Raw genomic sequence first — 23,856 nt, 5'->3', positions numbered from 1 at the left:
ACCGTGACGCTATAGTTAAAATTTATTGAATCATTCTATGGCATCACATGGGTATCAACATTACATAACTATGTTTGGTGGTGTGTTAGGTTTAGTTTAATTAGGCGTGTAGTGTTATTTTTGAGGTGTATATTGCCAAATGGTTGTAAAGTTAAATAATGTTCTGTTCACTTGTTAATTGGTTTATTGTCCATACAGCAATACGTAGACTTATGAAACTAAAATTGTATTGACAATCTAATGTGCAAATTTGCTGTTCCATTAAAATTGTTTGGATAAGTGCACATGTACTAATCTGGTTATATACATATGTACATATGTATATATGTTTTGTGGCTAATAAACAAATTTAAAAGAAAAAAGCTGCCCACTTTTTTTGGCAAAAAGCCTCCAGTTCCTGTAAATTACTGGGCTGTCTAGCATAAACTGTGCTCTTGAGATCTCCCCAGAGTGGATCAATGATATTGAGGTCAGTAGACTGAGATGGCCACTCTTCACTTTGTTCTGCTGTAGCCAATGACAGTTCGACTTGGCCTTTTATTTTGGATCATTGTCATGTTGGAACATCCAAGTACATTCCATGCGCAGCTTCCGGGCTGATGATTGCAAATTTGCCTTCAGTTTTGCTGATAACATGCTGCATTCATCTTTCCTTCAATTTGGACCAAGTTTCCTGTGCCTTTGTAGCTCACACATCCCCGAAACATCAGCGATCAACCTCCATGCTTTACAGTAGGAATGATGTTCATTTCATCATAGGCCTTTTTGACCTCTCTCCAAATAAAACGTTTATGGTTGTGGCCAAAAAGTAAAATTTTGGTCTCATCACTCCAAATTACCTTGTTCTAGAAGTTTTGAGGCATGTCTCTGTGCTGTTTTTCGTATTGTAGGCAAGATACTTTGTGGCATTTGAGCAGTAATGGCTATCTTTCCTGCTTTATACAATTCAACTACCATTTCCCATAGATCCGTTGACAATATTCTTGATTTCTCCATTACTCACAATCCAGAGATGTCAGTGGCTGGATGAAAGATGCAAGAGTCTGTCTGGTTCCCAAAGCAAAAACTCACTCAGCTTTTATGCACACATACTGATTACAAAGTAAACAGGTCACAGATGAGGATCTTACCTTTAGTAGCCATTCAAACCTATTTGTGTTACCTTCTGTGCATGATATCAGGCCAAAATCACCAGGGTATTTAAACTTTTGATCAGGGTCATTTGGATATTTTGTGTTGTCATTATGATTTAAAAGCAAACACAGTAGTTTGACAATAAATGGCTTCAACCCAACCACTAACTATGAATGGAGAAAAAGTTTTGGTGTTATCATTGCAAATTGTCTCTTCAGAGAGGAAGAGGACTAGAACTCTAGTGCCACCTATTGGAAGTAGCAATCCTAACAGTCAATGTCGACCCTTTAACGAGCCTTGTCACATGACTTAGGATAATAGCCAAACCAGAATCTCAATTTGCAGACACTGTACTTCGGGTACTGCCCCTCGTCAGTGCAAAGTGGAGATCTGGTTTGGCTGATTGAGAGGTGTCTGACTGGGATCCAAGAAGTATCATTTCTCCTTCTGAAGAGTGACATGATAAGCATGTCGAGGTGAGGAGACTTAAAGCCGCAATGCTCCTCTGGGAAATATGCAAATTGTCTCTTCAGAGAGGAAGAGGACTAGAACTCTAGTGCCACCTATTGGAAGTAGCAATCCTAACAGTCAATGTCGACTCTTTAATGAGCCTTGTCACATGACTTAGGATAATAGCCAAACCAGAATCTCAATTTGCAGACACTGTGCTTCGGGGTACTTCCCCTCGTCACTGCAAAGTGGAGATCTGGTTTGGCTAATTGAGAGGCGTCTGACCGGGATCCAAGAAGTATTGTTTCTCCTTGCGGAGAGTGACATGATAAGCATGTCGATGTCAGGAGACTTAAAGCCGCAATGCTCCTCTGGGAAATATGCACATTGTCTCTTCAGAGAGGAAGAGGACTAGAACTCTAGTGCCACCTATTGGAAGTAGCAATCCTAACAGTCAATGTCGACCCTTTAACGAGCCTTGTCACATGACTTAGGATAATAGCCTAACCAGAATCTCAATTTGCAGACACTGTGTTTTGGGGTACTGCCCTTCGCCAGTGCAAAGTTGAGATCTGGTTTGGCTGATTGAGAGGCGTCTGACTGGGATCCAAGAAGTATTGTTTCTCCTTGCGGAGAGTGACATGATAAGCATGTCGAGGTGAGGAGACTTAAAGCCGCAATGCTCCTCTGGGAAATATGCAAATTGTCTCTTCAGAGAGGAAGAGGACTAGAACTCTAGTGCCACCTATTGGAAGTAGCAATCCTAACAGTCAATGTCGACCCTTTAACAAGCCTTGTCACATGACTTAGGATAATAGCCAAACCAGAATCTCAATTTGCAGACACTGTGTTTCGGGGTACTGCCCCTCGTCAGTGCAAAGTGGAGATCTGGTTTGGCTGATTAGGAGGCGTCTGACTGGAATCCAAGAAGTATTGTTTCTCCTTGCGGAAAGTGACATGATAAGCATGTCGAGGTGAGGAGACTTAAAGCCGCAATGCTCCTCTGGGAAATATGCACATTGTCTCTTCAGAGAGGAAGAGGACTAGAACTCTAGTGCCACCTATTGGAAGTAGCAATCCTAACAGTCAATGTCGACCCTTTAACAAGCCTTGTCACATGACTTAGGATAATAGCCAAACCAGAATCTCAATTTGCAGACACTGTGTTTCAGGGTACTGCCCCTCGTCAGTGCAAAGTGGAGATCTGGTTTGGCTGATTAGGAGGCGTCTGACCGGAATCCAAGAAGTATCGTTTCTCCTTGCGGAAAGTGACATGATAAGCATGTCGAGGTGAGGAGACTTAAAGCCGCAATGCTCCTCTGGGAAATATGCACATTGTCTCTTCAGAGAGGAAGAGGACTAGAACTCTAGTGCCACCTATTGGAAGTAGCAATCCTAACAGTCAATGTCGACCCTTTAACGAGCCTTGTCACATGACTTAGGATAATAGCCTAACCAGAATCTCAATTTGCAGACACTGTGTTTTGGGGTACTGCCCTTCGCCAGTGCAAAGTTGAGATCTGGTTTGGCTGATTGAGAGGCGTCTGACCGGGATCCAAGAAGTATTGTTTCTCCTTGCGGAGAGTGACATGATAAGCATGTCGAGGCGAGGAGACTTAAAGCCGCAATGCTCCTCTGGGAAATATGCAAATTGTCTCTTCAGAGAGGAAGAGGACTAGAACTCTAGTGCCACCTATTGGAAGTAGCAATCCTAACAGTCAATGTCGAACCTTTAATGAGCCTTGTCACATGACTTAGGATAATAGCCTACCAAAATCTCAATTTGCAGACACTGTGTTTCAGGGTACTGCCCCTCATCAGTGCAAAGTGGAGGTGGCACTAGAGTTCTAGTCCTCTTCCTCTCTGAAGAGACAATTTGCATATTTCCCAGAGGAGCATTGTGGCTTTAAGTCTCCTCACCTTGGTGTTATCATTCATATTCTTTGAAAAAAGGCAAAGAAAGCAAAGATTCTGCAGAGGTATGTAAACTTTTGAGCAAAACTGTAGTTTTGTTATACGCATTACACACACACACTTTCTGTTATAGGGATTACACAACATATTTGCACACTGTGACAGAGTCACTGGCAAGGTATGTGAGGAGAGATATGTGTCACGGAGATTGATTTCCTCCATGATCTAGAATCCCATAAGTTTCTTTTCAGCATGATATGTGCTAAAGTAGTTAAGCGGCCATGTTATGGGCGGGTTTTTAAGTGAGTAGGTAAGAGATGGGCGGACACCTACTCACCATATCTCCACTTCAAGGGTGTGGCTGGGGAAATAAATGTCCAGCCAGTTTTTTTTTCGGTGGTCTGTGTTGTGCAGAGGGAAGGAAGCCTATATGTTGACGCTCCTGTGAGAGCTGCCATATATGTTGGAACAGAAGTGCTGGGCAGGACTGTTTATGAACTTTTAATTTCCTTTTGAGTCAGAAAGGCTGTTTTTCTGTTACCATTTTGGGTTTATGATACAATAAACCACCCAGAGACTTTAACCCACGTTTACCTGTGTCTACCTCGAGGAGCAGCTAAGTGAGTCGTCCTTCCACAAGTGTTGTTTCAGATGTGGACAAACGTTCCAGGAACACGTGTAGCAGCGTGTAGCAGCGGTGGACAAATTGTATGTCCTGTTTTAAGGCAGCTACAGAGATGGAACAGCGGTCGGACAAAATGGCCGAGCTACTCAAGCACCTGATCCTGAGCCAACAGCAACAGCGCTAGGTACAGCAGGAGACTAATAAACTCCTAATGCAACAGCTGAAGCAACAGCAAAGGCAGATGGAACTATTAATGGGAGAGGTCCACAGCAGAGAAACCGCTCCTCCCCCACATCAAGGTGATGAATCCTGAGTCCTAAAAGCGGTAAGATGAGCCATGCGAAAGATGACCCCATGGGATGATATAGAGGCATTTTTGACTGTTTTTGAACAGTTTGCCAAGCTGAAGAGGTTACCCCCGGAGCAGTGGGAGGAGGTGCTGGCCCCTATCTGACAGGTGAACCTCAGAAAGACTATTTTGACTTGGCCTTGCAGGATGCCCAGGAATATGCCAAGTTGAAAATGGAGATATTGGCATACTCAGGGGTCACTATATCTGTCAGAGTCCAAAGGGTTCATCACTGGGCGTATTGTGGTGACAAACCTCCCAGCTCACAAATGTTTGACTTCTTGCATTTGGTCCAGAAATGGGAGCCCAAGTCCCAAAAGAAGGGTAACAGAGCCACCACTGGTGGGAGTCTGAGGTCCCACATCCCCACTAGTTGATCCTAGGAAAACGTGGGCATACACTGTTTCTACAGGGATGCCAAAGACTACCCGGTTTCCAGAGTGTTGATTAAAATGAGCCGTGGTACGGAGTTCCATGAGATCTGGGTAGTCAGAGACTTACTACACACCATGATAATTGGGCCGCACTTCAACCTCTTCTGGGACTTGTCGGGAGAGGCAGGGTTGCCCAGTTTCTCAGGCAGGGGCCAGCACCACCCTGAAGAGTCCCTGTCAGAGGTGGAGGAGTTCCCCATGTATGTTTTAGCTGGTGATGAGGACAAAACTGTGACCAGTGAGGCCGAAGTTCCTAAGCTGGGGGTTTCTGGGGAAAATTTTGGGACTGCTCAAATGCAGGATCTTCGAAGAGACCTTTGAAAATGTGTATGTGATTGATGGGGTTGCTCAAGAGCCGGGGCTGACACCAGGTACCCATACTTTGCAGTCAATAGCGTATTGCTGTATAGAGTGATTACACTGAGAGAAGGTGAAATGGTGGAACAGCTGTTGGTTCCAGGGCCATACCGATGGAGAGTTCTAGACATGGCCCATTCGCATGTTTTGGGGGGACATCTGGGAGTGGGAAAAAAACAGGAGAGAATACTGCAGAGGTTCTATTGGCTGGTGTCATGATCCAGTCCGGAGTTTGTTTCTGCTATCCTCTCTCTGGACTGATCATGCAGGGGTTAACCCCCTCTGCCTCATTTTGGAGCTGGCTGGGCTTTTTCAGTCCTCTGCAGTCTGCTGGCCAGCGTCAGTGATAGTTCATGCTTCCAGGCTAGAGCAGCTGACCCGTATACCCTGGTGATCCTTCTGCCTCTGACTTCCTGTATTTGTGTGAGACCCATTCCCTATCCCTGACTTTGCGTCTATCTGGTGGTTTTCCTTACATTGTATGACTTGGCCTGATCTCTGAACCCCACCTCTTGCTTTCCGTCTCTGATACCGCATTCCCCGACCGGCTTTGACATCTGGCTTGCACCCCGACTTCATCTTACGTCTCAAGTTTTTGATACCGCACTCCCGTTTGGCACTAACTTCTGGCTTGTCTCTGACTACGTGCATTGCTGTAGTTAGAAACTCGTGTGCACAACCGTATGAGGTGCACGGGTAGGTTCCCAAACCGTAATCAGCAAATAATACAAAACCCGGCTCTCAACTTTGTGGTGTGAAGAAATGAAAGATTTATTATCCCAAATCAGAAAACGTTTCGGTCCCACAGCTGGACCTTCATCAGTAACGTTTACTGGGACAATGTATAGATTCAAGTGGATATATGGCCTGCCCGGAGGTTGCTACCAATATAGTATTGGATATCCAGAGAGAAAAGTTACAGCCTATATAGGTGCTGTCATCGCGGCGTCCACCTCTGAATAGCAGGTGAGAGAGAAAAGTTACAGCCTATATAGGTGCTGTCATCGCGGTGTCCACCGCTGAATAGCGGTGGACGCTGCGATGACAGCACCTATATAGGCTGTAACTTTTCTCTCTGGATATCCAATACTATATTGGTAGCAACCTCCGGGCAGGCCATATAGCCACTTGAATCTATACATTGTCCCAGTAAACGTTACTGATGAAGGTCCAGCTGTGGGACCGAAACGTTTTCTGATTTGGGATAATAAATCTTTCATTTCTTTACACCACAAAGTTGAGTGCCGGGTTTTGTATTATTTACGTGCATTGCTGTGACCTCTAAAACTTCCTTCTGTTCCTGACAGTTTCTGACTCTGCTCGTCTGACCACTCTGTTGTTACCTGTGACACCTGAGCGGCAGCTCAGTGTTGTTACACTGTTACACTGTGATTGTGCAACCTCTCTTCCCTCACCAGCACCCCCTGGTGGAGGTTGCGCTAAACTGCACTGCAGCAGCATCACAGCTGGCTTGTTATCGGGAGATCCTAAATTATTGCAGGTCCTGCCCCATCTGCCAGATAACCCTCTGCGCACTTCCGAAGTCCTCCAGTGTCATTACCAGTAACAGAGATACCATTTGAGTGAATTGCCATGGACCTAGTAGTTCCGTTAGTTAAGTCTGAATGAGAGCACCAATATATCGTAGTGGTCATGGACTATGCGATCTGTTACCCTGAAGCAGTAACACTAAGGAACTCTTGGGCTAAGAGTATCGCATGGGAACTTGTCCATATTTTTGATTGGATGGGCCTGCCGAAGGAGATTCTGACAGAGCAGGGAACCACCTTCATGAGCAAGGTTATGAATGAACTTTGTAGGGTCCTCCAGAATGCCCAGCTGTGAACTTCAGTGTACCATCCACAGATTGACGGCCTAGTAGAGCGCTTTGATAAAACCCTGAAACCATGCTCAAAAAGGTAATTGAGAAGGACGGTTGAAACTGGGAGTACCTGCTTCCTTTTCTGCTCTTCTCCATCAGGGAAGTTCCCCAGGCCTCTACTGGCTTCTTGCCTTTTGAGATCCTGTATAGTCGACATCCGTGAGGTCTACTGCACATCGCCAAGGAAGCATGGGAAGCTGAAGTCACGCCACACCATGGCGCATCATAGAGCATGTCCCCCAGCTGCAGGAGAGAATCTCGAAAGTGATGCCTACTGTGAAGGAGCATTTTCTCCAGGCATAGGAGGCACAGGCAAGGGTGTTTAACAGATCAGCAAGGCTGAGGCAGTTCCAGCCAGGGGACCACGTTCTAGTGCTTATTCCCACAGTGGAGAGCAAGTTCCTAGGCAAGTGGCAAGGCCCATATACAGTGGGGCAAAAAAGTATTTAGTCAGTCAGCAATAGTGCAAGTTCCACCACTTAAAAAGATGAGAGGCGTCTGTAATTTACATCATAGGTAGACCTCAACTATGGGAGACAAACTGAGAAAAAAAAATCCAGAAAATCACATTGTCTGTTTTTTTATCATTTTTTTTGCATATTATGGTGGAAAATAAGTATTTGGTCAGAAACAAACAATCAAGATTTCTGGCTCTCACAGACCTGTAACTTCTTCTTTAAGAGTCTCCTCTTTCCTCCACTCATTACCTGTAGTAATGGCACCTGTTTAAACTTGTTATCAGTATAAAATGACACCTGTGCACACCCTCAAACAGTCTGACTCCAAACTCCACTATGGTGAAGACCAAAGAGCTGTCAAAGGACACCAGAAACAAAATTGTAGCCCTGCACCAGGCTGGGAAGACTGAATCTGCAATAGCCAACCAGCTTGGAGTGAAGAAATCAACAGTGGGAGCAATAATTAGAAAATGGAAGACATACAAGACCACTGATAATCTCCCTTGATCTGGGGCTCCACGCAAAATCCCACCCCGTGGGGTCAGAATGATCACAAGAACGATGAGCAAAAATCCCAGAACCACGCGGGGGGACCTAATGAATGAACTGCAGAGAGCTGGGACCAATGTAACAAGGCCTACCATAAGTAACACACTACGCCACCATGGACTCAGATCCTGCAGTGCCAGACGTGTCCCACTGCTTAAGCCAGTACATGTTCGGGCCCGTCTGAAGTTTGCTAGAGAGCATTTGGATGATCCAGAGGAGTTTTGGGAGAATGTCCTATGGTCTGATGAAACCAAACTTGAACTGTTTGGTAGAAACACAACTTGTCGTGTTTGGAGGAAAAAGAATACTGAGTTGCATCCATCAAACACCATACCTACTGTAAAGCATGGTGGTGGAAACATCATGCTTTGGGGCTGTTTCTCTGCAAAGGGGCCAGGACGACTGATCCGGGTACATGAAAGAATGAATGGGGCCATGTATCGTGAGATTTTGAGTGCAAACCTCCTTGCATCAGCAAGGGCATTGAAGATGAAACGTGGCTGGGTCTTTCAACATGACAATGATCCAAAGCACACCGCCAGGGCAACGAAGGAGTGGCTTCGTAAGAAGCATTTCAAGGTCCTGGAGTGGCCTAGCCAGTCTCCAGATCTCAACCCTATAGAAAACCTTTGGAGGGAGTTGAAAGTCCGTGTTGCCAAGCGAAAAGCCAAAAACATCACTGCTCTAGAAGAGATCTGCATGGAGGAATGGGCCAACATACCAACAACAGTGTGTGGCAACCTTGTGAAGACCTACAGAAAACGTTTGACCTCTGTCATTGCCAACAAAGGATATATTACAAAGTATTGAGATGAAATTTTGTTTCTGACCAAATACTTATTTTTCACCATAATATGCAAATAAAATGTTAAAAAAACAGACAATGTGATTTTCTGGATTTTTTTTTCTCAGTTTGTCTCCAATAGTTGAGGTCTACCTATGATGTAAATTACAGATGCCGCTCATCTTTTTAAGTGGTGGAACTTGCACTATTGCTGACTGACTAAATACTTTTTTGCCCCACTGTAAGGTGGTGGAAAAACTGGGCAAAGTTAATCACAAGGTACTCCAGCTGGGGCGAAGGAAGCTGCACCAGGTCGATCATGTGAACTTGCTAAATCCCTGGCGAGACCGAGAATCGCTGGACACCCCTTGCCTGGGAGCCAGTCCTAAAGTCACCGTGGACGATGTCACCATTGCAGAAACTCTGACACCGGCCCAGAGGCAACAGTTTTGGGAGCTGTTGCAGCAGAACTGGGACCCAAGGCCATTATCAGGGAAATACTGGCCTTACTGTTGTATGGGGCCCAGTGAGCAGCAGTACAGAGGGGGCCCACAAGTCCGGGGCCCCAATCTTGTGCCTTTGCTAACTAGGTCCCATTGTGCACTAAAATTCTGTGCGCTAATGCGCACACAGCGCTGGGGCCTGGGAGCTTCTCAGAGCTTGCATGGCCATCTAACCTTGACAGCTGCGCAGCTCCTGCTTCCTCTGTGTACTTCTGGTAAGTTGATGGTGCATACGCGATGACGTCATTGCATACGTGTCGACGTGAACCGAAAGTTGGAAGCAGAGCTATGCTGCTGGGGAACGACTGGGAGCTAAGTATGTAAAACGTTTTTGTTTTTTTTATAAAATGAATTAAATGGGGAGGGGGAACTGCAAATGATGAAGTGGGGGATAACGAGGACTGCACATGATGAAATGAGTGTAAGGAGGACTGCACATGATAAAGTGTGGGGTAAGGAGGACTGCACATGATGAAGTGGGGGGTAAGGAAGACTGCACATGATAAGGTGGGGGTAAGGAGGACTGCACATGATGAGGTGAGGAGGTAAGGAGGACTGCACATGGTGAAGTTGGGGGTAAAGGGTAATGCACATGATGAACTGGGGTGGTAAGGAGGACTGCACATGATGAAGTGGGTGTAAAAAGGACTGCACATGCTGAAGAGGGGGGTAAAGGGGGAATGCACATGATGAAGGGGTAAGGGGGACTTCACATGATGAAGTGGGGGTGAGGGGGACTGCACATGATGAAGTGGGCAATAAAAGGGCCTGCACATGATGAAATGGGGGTAAGGAGAACTGCACATGATGGAGTGGGGGTAAGGGGGACTGCAAATGATGAATTGAGTGTGAGGGTCGGGGACAGCAATTTAATTGAAGATGAGGGTGGGGAGATAAATGATAAATTGAAGGTTGAGGGTGGGGACAGCAAATTATGATCTAGGGAGAGAGCAAATAATGATGAATTTTGAGGGTGGGGGAGTAAATGATGTATTGAATGTGGGGTAGAGCAGTTGGTGATGAATAGAGGGTGGGAGAGACAGACATGAAAATGAATTGGGGTGGAAGGGGCATGTAAATATAATGAATTGGGGTTAGGGTTAGATCGGGAGGTACGTAGTGGGGGGCATTGAGGATGAAGTGACTGGTAATGAATTGGGGAAAGAGTACACTTGCTAATTAATTTACATATTAAATGAGGAAAGTGGCTATTTATAGTTGGTGGGGGCACAGTGGTGGCTTATAATTTATATTTGGAATGTTGGATTGCATAATAACCAATTACAGTGGGTGCGGAAAGTATTCAGACCCCTGTAAATTTTTCACTCTGTGTTTCATTGCAGCCATTTGATAAATTAAAAACAGTTAATTTTTTCACATTAATGTACACTCTGCACCCCATCTTGACTGAAAAAACAGAAATGTATGAATTTTTGCATATTTAATGAAAAAGAAAAACTGAAATATCACATGGTCATAGTATTCAGACCCTTTGCTCAGTAGTGAGTAGAAGCACCCTTTTGAGCTAGTACAGCCATGAGTCTTCTTGGGAATGATGCAACAAGTTTTTCACACCTGGATTTGGGGATGCTCTGCTATTCTTCCGTGCAGGTTCTCGCCCGTTCCGTCAGGTTGGATGGTGAACGTTGGTGGAGAGGCATTTTCAGGTATATCCAGAGATGCTCAATTGGGTTTAGGTCAGGGCTCTGGCTCGGCCATTCAAGAATGGTCAGAGAGTTGTTCTGTTTTTCTGTTACCATTTTGGGTTTATGATACAATAAACCACCCAGAGACTTTAACCCACGTGTGCCTGTGTCTACCTCGTGGAGCAGCTAAGTGAGTCAACCTTCCACAGCATGCACACATACCCAGAGCTACAAACACCTGCACATGTACTCACCTGCACACACTTTCTGTTCTAGGCCTTACACAGCATATATGATGATTGTAGGGATAATATTAAACCTGTGTGTGTTAGTTTAATTATAAACCACAAACATCCTTTTGTTTTATGTACATTTTTGGGCACCTCTTGTCAAACAACATATTGCATTATAACACGTTTGTAGCTGAAACTTAATGCGAATTTTACACAAAAATACATACAAGACTAATTGCATCATGGCAGTGTTTTACTAACCACAAATGTGCTTGGAGTTCCCCTTTAAAGATATATTTGACCAATATTTATTAGGGATAAGTATAGGCATATGCAAAAGACTAAGCATCCTGTCAATCAAAAAGTGTAATGCCTCTGAAATCACAACTTCCTGTGTTTTATGGAACCATCTCTCAACTCATGCTTTATTCTTGTTTTCTATATTTTCTCACTCTTTCTTACAGAATATTTTTTTTTAGATTTTTTGAGGAGTGGGAGGTAAAACACATGTACAGCATCTTTGACATCTAGCATACAAATTATTAATAATATTCAAATCTAAGGACCTAGTGATAGACAACACAAAATACCACTTTAATGCTGTACTGTAGCTCATATAAGATGTTGTATCAGTGTCTGTATATATGATTGTATTCATTGTAGAGGATAAGGCCTAAAATTATAATGTTATTTTGCCTCCTTAGGACCAATGGTTTGGTACCAAAAGTTTGAATATGCTGTAGGACATTGGTTACAAAAATCTTCAGAACATGTGTTTGGCAGTGTCCTGTGCAGTCCTGGATGCTTTAGTCTTTTCAGAGCATCTGCTATAATGGATGACAATGTACTGAAAACCTACAGCATAAAAGCAAATACTGCTATGGAATATGTTCAGTATGATCAAGGTACCAGTTACTATTTTATTAAATACTGCAATATATATTAACTCTGAATGGAGACATGAGCCCACAATTCAGCAAGCAATTTTCAAAGAACTGCTTGAAATGTAACAGATTATGAAATCTTGTGATTTTTTGCCCCAATTCATTAAAGCATTTATACATAAAACGCTTTGAACAGTTGCTAAATTATTTGTGCGAGTTGCACAAAAATGTTGCAACTTTTGTCCAATTTAAAGCAGTTTCATCAAAATAAGGGCAGATCTAGGGATAAGCTGAGGCAAGACAGAGCATGGCTACACCTGCCCATTGAATTCATCACTAGTGGTGGTGCTTCATATGCCAAAAATGTTTCCAGTGTCTTGAATTCGTTAGTTGCATGTGCAACCTAATGAATTTGGCACATCTTATTCCTTACACCATCGTTAAGACTTACATATGAAATACCAGTCTTAATAAATCAGGGACTTGGTGTCTTTACATCAGCCCTGTCCAGATTTGCCAACAACTTTTTGAAAAGTGGGCAGAGCTTAGTGGAGATTGGGCCACTGCAGACTGAGCACAGACGTCAAATTCATGCTAACTTACAGTAAAACAGTGGCATCACTTACAACACAAATGTAAATCAGGCCCCGACTGGAGTACATCTCTTGAACTGGCGCACAGTAGATGAAAGATGTGCAGAATTCATGAAAAGAAGGTAACCCATCATCTGATTCATGCTGCACAAACTGAGGCCAGCTTGAATCAGATCCTGGATGCACGATTGTAGCCATGGACATAATCCTTAAAGTTCTGACTGGGGAACATAACCGGAGAGTAGACTAGTCAAGTACCACCCCCAGTTTGCTCTTCACAGCACTGCTAGGGGTGATTGATAGGACTCTTGCTATGAAACGGACCAGTTGATCACATAGCGCTGCATTTAGAGAAACCGGCAGGGGTGAGGCCGGATTTACTGAAAATATATACCTGGCAGAAATCGTGCAATTAGCATGATTCAAATGGCATGTACCCTTGCATCTTACTCAAGCATATTCTTCATGAAGACTAGCGCACAAAATGTTAAAATGTAATTCGTAATTATTAGGGCCATAGACTTTCAGCCTCAATTATAATCCCCAATTAATTTAGGGGTCAGCACATCAATGAGTTCTGTCAAAATCAATTTTGAAATAACAGCCATCATTGGAGTAATGACTGCATTAAAAATAAAAGACATGTCACTTCTATAAACAGAGTTTTAGCTGTTTTTGAAGTAAGTGCTGTTGTCAAGACTACAGATGGACATTTGTTGTGTTGCTTGTTTTGACGCTCATGCTTTTTAATCATTGATGTTACCAGGTGAAGATCGTTGGCTTTGTACATTGCTCCTCCAACAAGGCTGGCGTGTTGAGTATAATGCAGCCTCGGATGCCTACACTAATGCGCCACAAGTATTCCATGAGTTTTACAACCAGCGCAGAAGATGGTCTCCTTCAACATTGGCAAACACCTTGGATTTATTACACAATGGAAAACAAATATCAAAGAAAAATCCTTCCATTTCTTACTTTTATGTCCTTTATCAGATTTTGACAATGGCATCTTCAATTCTCAGTCCTGCTACAGTGTCCTTAATGATTGCAGGTAATGTTCCATAACTCCAATTATCCCGTTACTTCAGCATTATTTCATCATTTATCATAGAGAGTTATTTTATTATGTTATCTAATTTAATTGGCTGCGTTTCATACAAAATGGCACTTTTTGTGAATAGATAAGATTTTGTAACACCTAAATATGATCTATTGATTTCTACTTGCAGGATGCTTATCATTTCTTTTCCAATGGGATGCTAACGGAAGCATTGTGTTTGCAATTATTCCTCCTGCTTTGTACACTCTGGTGTGTTTTATCATGAAGCCCAGCACTCAGATTAATATAGCTGCAATTCTCAGTATTTGCTATGCTTTTTTGATGATGGCAACATTTTTAAGTATTATTGGTAAGTGAATATTATTAGCTACAATTTTCTTGTGACATCTATAATATAAAGCTGGGAGCGTCACTCTGTCCGAAGCCTTTATAGACTGCGCAAGCGCAAGCGCCTGCGCAGTCTGGCCCCCACAGAGTGACGCTCCCAGGAGATCGCGGTAAACCTTTATGGAGCAGTGTATGGGGGCATATACTATGGAGCATCTTATGGGGGCCATCAACCTTTATGGAGCAGTGTACGGGGCATATACTATGGAGCATTTTATGGGGGCCATAAACCTTTATGGAGCAGCGTATGGGGCATATGGATGGGAGCAGCAAATTAAAGAACGGTGGCGCAGAATGGGAGCAGCACATGACAGAACGGGGCGCAGGATGGGAGCAGCACATGACAGAATGGGGGTGCAGGATGGGAGCAGCACATGTCAGAATGGGGGCGCAGGATGGGAGCAGCACATGTCAGAATGGGGGCGCAGGATGGGAGCAGCACATGTCAGAATGGGGGCGCAGGATGGGAGCAGCACATGACAGGATGGGGGACTCAGGATGGGAGCAGCACATGACAAGATTAGGGCGCAGGATGGAGCAGCACATACCAGGATGGAGACCATATACCAATATAAATGCTCGCCACCCGGGCGTAGAACGGGTTCAATAGCTAGTTTATATTATACAAATGAATGCCCCAGTTTAGACTTAAAAATGAAATATCGGTACTTTATTACATTCAGATTCAAATAAGCTTTATTGGCAGAACCAAATACACATTAACATTGCTAAAGCAAGTGTAGAGTATTGGGGGATAGGAACTGTTGGATAGGAATAGGAACTGTGAAAATGATGGATAGGGAATGTGGGATAGGGGCACATCCAAGTTGGTGGCTATAAAAGTCCATTATGTGTCATGTTCCCTGCAGTCTAAGGCATGCACCCTCATATTGCAATGATATGTCCTCTATGCTCTTATCTTCCCCCAGCAGGTTGTACAGATTATGCTCCACCTCCAAGGAGCCGAAGTCTCAGAAGAGATCAGAGTCTTCTAAAGCGAGTGTGCCTCATTGCTGAGTATTTGTTGCAGTGTAGCAGAAAGTGGGTCTCATCGTCCACAGCCTCCAGGTTGCAGTCTGTCTTTGGTGGCTGGATTCAATGGCCAGAATGCAGTCACAGAGTCTGCATCAGCTTGGGATCTCATGGTCTTTGGGTTTAGGAGAGTCTCCAGATATGAGACTGGTTTGTAATTTTTCTGTAGACTTTGATATATGGTCAGTTTCTTTGAGTTGGTTATATTGTTTCTCCAGTCACCAATCTACCTATCTTCTTCTTCGTCTATCATCTTCCTAATTCTGTCTTTTATCAGGCAACTCAGGTTGGAGTTTTGGTCAGGATGGGTTTAGGTGAGCTGTTCTGGGGCACCTGGTTTGCCTGGACCACCTACTGTATGTGTAATGGGGATTTAGGGTGATAATAGCTCGGACTGCTATTACACATGGGAAATGAGAAAGCCCTCATCTGGACTTTTAGGTTTAAGTGGAATCTGCCTCTCTCAGCTCGACAGGCACTAGTAGAGGTACATTGATGGATATGTAAAAGAGTGGGTATATGTAAAGACCCCAGACATCTCGGCTACACAGGATGATTGGGACAATGATGGAATCAAAGATTTTAGCTTGACCCTCACTTGTGGCTTTAGATGGTAGAGTATTCTCCAGATGGAATACATGTTTCTGCATGCTTTGTTTTTTAGTATCTTGATAACTTGTTTGAAGTGCCCTGAGTGATGAATTTCTAGCTTCAACTGAGTTTTTGTCTATTCCTGTAACTGGGCATGTTTTTGGCACAAATGAAGGGAGCCATTTTGACATGTTTCTGAAACACTGTTATTATGTTGGTTTTGTTCCGATTGATGAGTAGTGCCTTTATGGAGCTGGCGTGTACTACGGAGGACAGAGAATGAACTTCAATCCAATATTGCGGCCAGCATGCAGCCAGCGGGTAAGGAAAGGGTGAATCAAACACCCAAAAACTCCGCCCATATGACCGAAAACTGGTCTCGCAAAATTCAGGTGACAGGTTCCCTTTAAAGTCCACAAAACAGGCTTTAATCTTTACATGCTTTGTGTTGTGGACACAGTTCTGAATGAGGCTGTGCAGAGTATAGTGGTCAGTGTGATGCTATTGTTTGACAAGATTCCAGCTTGGCTTTTGCTAAACATGTTGTAGTGGGTGAGAAAACTGACCATCGTCTTATTCGATTATTCTTCTGAATGATTGTGATGAGGCCTTGGCTCCAGGTATAAGGGAAGTAGCCAACACTCAACACAATGTTAAACAGTTTAGCCATTGCAGCCTTCATTTCTGGTGGGATTACAACGAGGCTGCTCTGTTGCTTCTTGCAGTGTTCTTGGTATAGCTAAAGGGTTTTTGATATTTTTGAGATTTTCCTCCTCTGCTTTCAGTTTTGTCATTATCTGCTTCATTCTTGGCTATGTCCTTCATTTTGGATGTCTTTGTAGAGGTCATTGAAGTACTGAAGACACTTATTGCCATTTTGGATATAAAGATTGCTTTACTTAAAATTTCTGCCCACATTATTCCACAATTCCCATAAGGAGTTGTCTTTGAGGGCATCTTTGAGTTGGTTGAGTTTGGTGAAGATGTAACTTTCCTTCTTCCTTCTTAGGATGACCAAAAGAAGTATCCAAAAACATATCAAAATTAATATAGGGGTTAAAGATATACAATAGGTAATCACATTATAAGCAAATTAGTAGTTGGGCAAATAACTAATCGATGCAGCCAAAAAAAGGATACAAAGTATCCAAAAATCACCACTCGAGATATACTTTATAGTATTAAAATAGAAAATACATTTTAATATAAATTATAAGATGTTAAAAAAAGGATATGAATCAAAAAGTAAACCTGAATCATGTTGAAAGAATCAAAGAGGACATAAATCAAGTGTAAATAAGTAGCATAAGTGGAGTAGAGTCGGGTTGCAGGTACTAATAGCATAAATATATAAAAACCCTTCATGTTATGGATGCCATAAAAGATGGTGAGTACTTATTTAAATATGCAAGTATCAGCAAAATATTAGTGAATCCACATGGAGACAGGTTTGGAGTAAGGCTTATGGCCTTACATTCCTTTTTTTTGGCCTCTAGCTGCCTTTTTTAAGATCAGAAATTTTTGGACAATATATTATTTAGGACTTTTACTGCTAAATTTACTCCTTTTCAGTTTCTCATGCACCGTGGTAGCAGGCTCATTAGTCAACTTTGCTGTGGCTTTTGTGTGGATGGTTTTGTTGTGGGTTTCATTTGTAGAAGCAGTTGGTTGTGATCTGGGTCGATATCCACTTGAGATTTTTTATTGCATGCCATCATAAAGAGTCTCCCTTCGTGCAGCCATTAATAATGTGGAGTGCAAGATTTCTACATAAGTTCAGAAGCTGATGGTACTTTGGTAACTATTTCTCATCATTTGTACTAAGCTATGACAGTCAGTCTCTGCAAATATGCAGATATCTATTAGTGGTCAGAAACTCTTTTTCTCTCCTTATATGTGCATTGAGGTCTGCAAAGAACATAACTTTGCCCAAGGTCTGATAATGGGCAGCTTTGCCTTGTAATGTCTCAAAGATGTTTAGATTTAATTAGGGTATCAGGATATTTTGGCTCATTTTGGATGCTGATGAGGAGCAGTGCTAGAAGTTTTCTGGTTCATTTTAATTTCAGGTTTATTATTTTAATTACTGTATTTTTCAGATTATAAGACACACTTTTCGCCCCAAATTTTTGGGGGAAATGGGGGTGCATCTTATAATGCAGATATTCCTTACCAGTACCATTGCTGCAGGCTGCAGGCTGGGATGAGGGGGTGTCCGGCGCTGCTGCGGGTGTCTCAGCACTGAGATCTCAACTCCTGAAATCTTGGTGATGAGATCTCCATCTGCGCATGCGCCACCCCGGCAGCCATTTTCCCGGAGTCCACCGCATAGGAAATCATGGAACTGTGGGGGCTTTGGCATTTCACAAAATGTCGGCAGAGCCCCCCGCAGCACCGGAGACACCTGCAGCAGCACCGGACATCCCTGCAGCAGCATCGACTACCCGCAGCAGCGCTGGACACCCCTACAGCACCGGACACCCACAGCACTGCGCCACACATCGGAACACCCCCTCATCCCAGCCTGTGGCCTGCAGCATCACCCCACTCCTGCTTCCTCCAGCAGTGACTCTGGGACCACGCTTCACCGCAGCCACCATTTCATGGTTGGGACATGGTTAATGTCCTGTTTTCTCAGGGTTATTTTTGCTGGCCTCTCTTTCGATCTGGGAGGGGTATTTATAATCACTCCAGACTAGTATTCGCTCTCAGCTATACTTTCTGTTCTAGTATGTGTGCCTGACCCCTGGAGTATTGCCTGGTTTGCAATTGTTTTCCTTGCTCTCCGTGCGTTACTCTGTTTGCTTGTTCTTCTGGATTTCTGACCTCTGGCTTCACTTCTGACAATCCCTTGTCTCACCCCTTTGGTACTTCGTGATCTCCTGGCTCCGATCTTAGCTTGTTCGACTACTCTCTTGTGTTTATCCTTTCTCTGTTCCTTGATGTCTGGCTCTGCCCCATTACCTCCCACTCTGTCACATGGATCAGGTCCTGTTTTTACCTAGTTAGTAGCCCGGCGCTTTGGTCAGCTCCCTTGCTGCTGTGTGCAGCGTTTCCCACAGCAGTATTTCCCGGGAGCTGTGATACATGTACCCCAGTAAGCAATAAGACCCATGGAATATAAAAATCGCCACCATTTTATGGAAAAAAATCCTATTTGTCTCCTCAAAATTTAGGGTGCATCTTATAATCTGAAAAATATGTTTGTTGCTTTTACATATTAGCATCCTGGCCACTGGATGTCATTTTGATTTCTGTGCTCTTTGTTTTGGTAGCCCCCACTTGGATCAAATGTTCAGGTGTTTGTGTTTTTAGATTTTTAGTTCTTAGTTAGAATGATCGAGCAGCAATCTGTTGGTGAAAAAATTGTAGACACAACTTTTTAGTCCTCTTTTAAATCACTGATCTCAACTGGATCCGTTTTTTTAACATTGAAGTCTATGAAAACGAATCCAGTATTCAGTCATCCATTTCTTCCATTTGCAATAGATCCGTTTTTTTATTACTGGATCCAATTTCACACTTGGATATGTATTTATAATGATTGGACAAGCTAGTTTGCCAGGCCGAGGGTGGAAAATTGTGGTGTTGTGTTTTTTATTAATTTTCATTTTGCACAAATACTTTTCTTTTTATCTGTAGACTCATATAGAAAATCCATTGGCAAAATGGCTGAAAAAATGCTATATTTGAAGTATGCTGAAAAAAATGTCACTGATCACCACAACCATAAAAAAATAACCGATGTATGCAGACATACATTTGTTGGTATTTACTTTAAAGTAAAATCTGTTTTTTTATTTTTCTGAAAGTAAAAAACAAATATACCGTAAGTCAAAATTCTTTATGAAAGATTTACAATATATTGATTAGACTCATCCTAATGATTTTTGCCTATGGTTACATACAAAAGTACCTACGTAATTGACCCTAATCAGTGTGTACGAGACATGAACTTATATCATAAAATAACACAATCTAATATATCTGAAGTGCTGTACAGGGGCATACACTGTAATATGGGTGGTACCAAGCCAGTGTGGGATGGTGGTCACCGGCTTCTGTACACACCGCCCCTTGCTCCATGCAGCTTCCACATTGCAATGCTGTACAAGAATGGGTAGGTGGAGGATGCGTACCTCTCGGATCAGTGGCTCCTGGGCCCAATGGATGCGTTTAGCTGATATATCAAAGCGCTCGGGTGAAGAGTGTAAAAGAAGGCCAAAGTCATTCAATCGCGCTGCACTGTTCCCGGGACTCAGCAGTGTAACAGAGAGCGGCTCCTGTTATTGGGGACTTCTACATTGGTTTATCTTGGGTATTTTGTGTATTTGAAATAGCTGATACCTTTGCATTACAACTATTATTCCTAATTTCTCAAAGTAGTTTTCATGAGCATGGATTTTTATATTTATAGATTGCAGTCACTGTTCTAGGACAAGAACTCTGCCCTTAAGTGGGTATACTTAAGTGGGTGCATTTTCTGTTACTGTCACCACCCTTGGACGGGCTATCTACTAGTTTAAAATACATATAAATATAAGATAAGAGTTAGCTATTTAACACACTGCACAGCATAGCACAGGTGCCTTGATGGTCCCTGACATTGAAATCATGTCCATCAATCATGTGACCATTGTGGTCAATCGCTGACTTCAGTAGTTACATTTGCATGTACAGCACGTGACCACCAAGACCAGTGATTGACTACAGGGGTTACATGAATGATGGATGTAGTGTCATTACTGCAGGGAAGGCAGCGAGCACCATGTTATGCTGTCAAGGTGGAGGGCAGAGTGGGGTCACAGTTGTTTTTTTGTATTCACATATTGCCTAATATTTGCCCATGTCCTTTCATTTTTGAAAAATTAATTCTCTTTTTTTTGTAGCTGACATAATCAAGCAACAAACCTTCATGACACCCACGGGCCTATTTCTCATCTCCATGGGCATAATATATGTCATAACAGCCTTACTTCACCCTCAGGAGTTCTTTCTACTGATATATGGACTTTTATACATTATATGTGTTCCAAGTGGTTATCTTCTACTAACAATATATTCATTAGTTAATATGCACATAGTGTCCTGGGGAACTCGAGAGACAGTGGCACCTAAAGAAAAAACGAAACAAAAAACAAAAAAAGTCAAATGCCAAAAAAACTGTAAATGCCTCTGTTGGCATATCGATGTACAGGTCTATGACTCAAAATGTGATGACCAAGAAAAAAAATCAGATATAATAGAAGATCAAATTGATAACATGGATGCAAAAAGGTAACGTGAAGCAGAAGACATCTTAATCGTGTTTAATATTTCCATCACTAGATTAAAAACTATGATATTGAGAATGTGATCTTACATAAAACTTACATAAAACTCCAACTTAGAGCCAATACATATCTTTTACCAGCATTGCCCTGTTTGAGAAGTAGCAACTAGAGTTGAGCGACATTTACTTTTTTTGGATCGAGTCGGGTTTCGCGAAACCCGACTTTGTCAAAAGTCGGGTCGGGTGAAATCGGTCGATTATTGCAAAAAGTCGGGGGCCGACTAAAACACGAAACCCAATGCAAGTCAGTGGGGAGTCAAAGTCGGCAGTGAGTGGAGGACAGGAAAACACCTACAGTGCCCATTTTAATGCCAAAAACATCAATTCTTATTACTTAAGCTTGTCAATCTTAATTTACTTTATAATAATAGTTAGGCATTGAAAACTGGGAGTCATTTGGCTGAAGTTGTGGGGGGGTAGGGCCCAGAAAACGCGGAATACGTCATGGCGATGGAGCAGGGAGAGGTAAGTATTTCAACTTTGCAAGTGCTGTGATCCAGAGCAAGCAGGGGGGGCCCACTCATTGGCACTGGCACAGAGCCCCTCATAGTACGGCAGTGTGTTTGACGGCGGGTGGCGCCTCCCACTGGCAGAGACACTTTTGCGTACTATGAGAGGCCCTGTGCCAGTGACGTCGTCAACGAGTATGCCCCCCACCTGATGAAGGAACCTGCACTTTCATCTGCACCTTCCTCTTTGCCCCCGTGTAAGGTGGTATAGTATGCGGGAAGGGAAACCTGCCTTTCAGCAGGGTTAGATTCTGGCTGTGTAGAGTGCAAGGGGAATGTAGTGGTCTGGGTCAATGTACCAGCAGACTCATCTAGCAGTGGCCAGGCAATGGGCAGGATGAGGAGGAAACACAGATATATGTCCAAATAATTAAGTAGGCTAAATGCAGTTCAAAATTGGTAACAGGACTAAACAGGCGGCACTGCTTTGTTCAGTGGAGGACAACTATAATGAGTGGCAGACACAGTTAGTAGGCCCAAATAATAAAGTAGGCTAAAGGCAGTTCAAAATTGGTAACATGACTAAACAGGCGGCATTGTTTTGTTCAGTGGAGGACAACTGTAATGAGTGGCAGACACAGTTAGTAGGCCCAAATAATAAAGTAGGCTAAATGCAGTTCAAAATTGTTAACAGGACTAAACAGGCGACATTGCTTTGTTCAGTGGAGGACAACTGTAATGAGTGGCAGACACAGTTAGTAGGCCCAAATAATAAAGTAGGCTAAATGCAGTTCAAAATTGGTAACAGGACTAAACAGGTGGCATAGCTAGGTACAGGGGTGGGTTCCTCTGCTGAGTAGCAGACAGTGGTAGTAGGCGCAAAGTATTAACTGGTCTAAATGGAGGCCAGGGCCCCTGTATATTTTAACTATCATCTATCATTTCAACAAATTTGTATTGGCAGTGCCATTGAAGGATTTAACAGCACAGACTACACAGTGGTGGAGCAGGGAGAGGTAAGTATTGCAAGTGGTAGAGCACTGTTCGAGCTGGGGGGAACACTCTCTCATGGGCGGCGGTACTGGCACAGGGCCCCTCATATTACGACGGTGTGTCTGACGTTGGTTGTGCACCACCACCATCAGAGACACTTCATTGTACTATGAGGGACCCTGTGCCAGTGCCGTCGCCCAAGAGTGGGCCCACCCACCTGTCCAGGCAATCGGCACTCGCACGCTGGCTCAACACCTCTAGCCTTAGGTGCTATTGTGCTTTTGCCACTACCACCAGATGCACCACCACCATCAGTACCAGCTGGCAACCACCGCCCACAGGCTCTTCCACCAGACTTCCTCATTTTTTGTGAAAATCTAACCAAAATAATAACCGTTATATGGTACTATAAAACAAGGTAGAAGGTGTATATAAACTTGTTGAGAATTTAAATATCCCTTTTTTTTTGGGGGGGAGACTGAACCAAAACTCAGGCCCAGTGTATATAACAACGCAATCTAAGTGGCAGAAAGTGGCTGGCTGACATACGACACACTAACAGGACTGCAGTATATCCACTTTGTGAGAATTTGAATCTCACTTTTTTGGGGGGAGACTGAACCAAAACTCAGGCCCAGTGTATAAAACAATGCAATCTAAGTGGCAGAAAGTGGCTGGCTGACATACGACAAACTAACAGGACTGCAGTATATCCACTTTGTGAGAATTTGAATCTCCATTTTTTTGGGGGGGAGACTGAACCAAAACTCAGGCCCAGTGTATAAAACAACGCAATCTAAATGGCAGAAAGTGGCTGGCTGACATACGACAAACTAACAGGACTGCAGTATATCCACTTTGTGAGAATTTGAATCTCACTTTTTTGGGGGGAGACTGAACCAAAACTCAGGCCCAGTGTATAAAACAACACAATGTAAGTGGCAGAAAGTGGCTGGAAGATACAGTGGGGCAAAAAAGTATTTAGTCAGTCAGCAATAGTGCAAGTTCCACCACTTAAAAAGATGAGAGGCGTCTGTAATTTACATCATAGGTAGACCTCAACTATGGGAGACAAACTGAGAAAAAAAAATCCAGAAAATCACATTGTCTGTTTTTTTAACATTTTATTTGCATATTATGGTGGACAATAAGTATTTGGTCAGAAACAAAATTTCATCTCAATACTTGGTAATATATCCTTTGTTGGCAATGACAGA

The 23,856-nt window shown here is 43.2% G+C and overlaps 1 protein-coding gene across 1 annotated transcript in view; it reads left to right on the top strand.

Moving 5' to 3' along the window:
• The window catches only part of LOC138637706 (chitin synthase chs-2-like), a 106,784-nt gene that overhangs the window by 55,757 nt on the left and 27,171 nt on the right, over nt 1-23,856 (top strand). The window contains exons 8-11 of the mRNA XM_069726571.1: nt 12,023-12,223; nt 13,562-13,846; nt 14,025-14,204; nt 20,755-21,142. Coding sequence (XP_069582672.1) covers nt 12,023-12,223; nt 13,562-13,846; nt 14,025-14,204; nt 20,755-21,142 — 1,054 coding nt within the window. The remainder of the gene's footprint in view (nt 1-12,022; nt 12,224-13,561; nt 13,847-14,024; nt 14,205-20,754; nt 21,143-23,856) is intronic.

This window comes from Ranitomeya imitator, chromosome 5 (genome assembly GCF_032444005.1).
Source record: "Ranitomeya imitator isolate aRanImi1 chromosome 5, aRanImi1.pri, whole genome shotgun sequence".
In the NCBI taxonomy this organism is placed as follows: domain Eukaryota; kingdom Metazoa; phylum Chordata; class Amphibia; order Anura; family Dendrobatidae; genus Ranitomeya; species Ranitomeya imitator.
The sequence above is the reverse complement of the archived record's forward strand: the minus strand, read 5'-3'. Positions and strand labels throughout refer to the sequence as shown.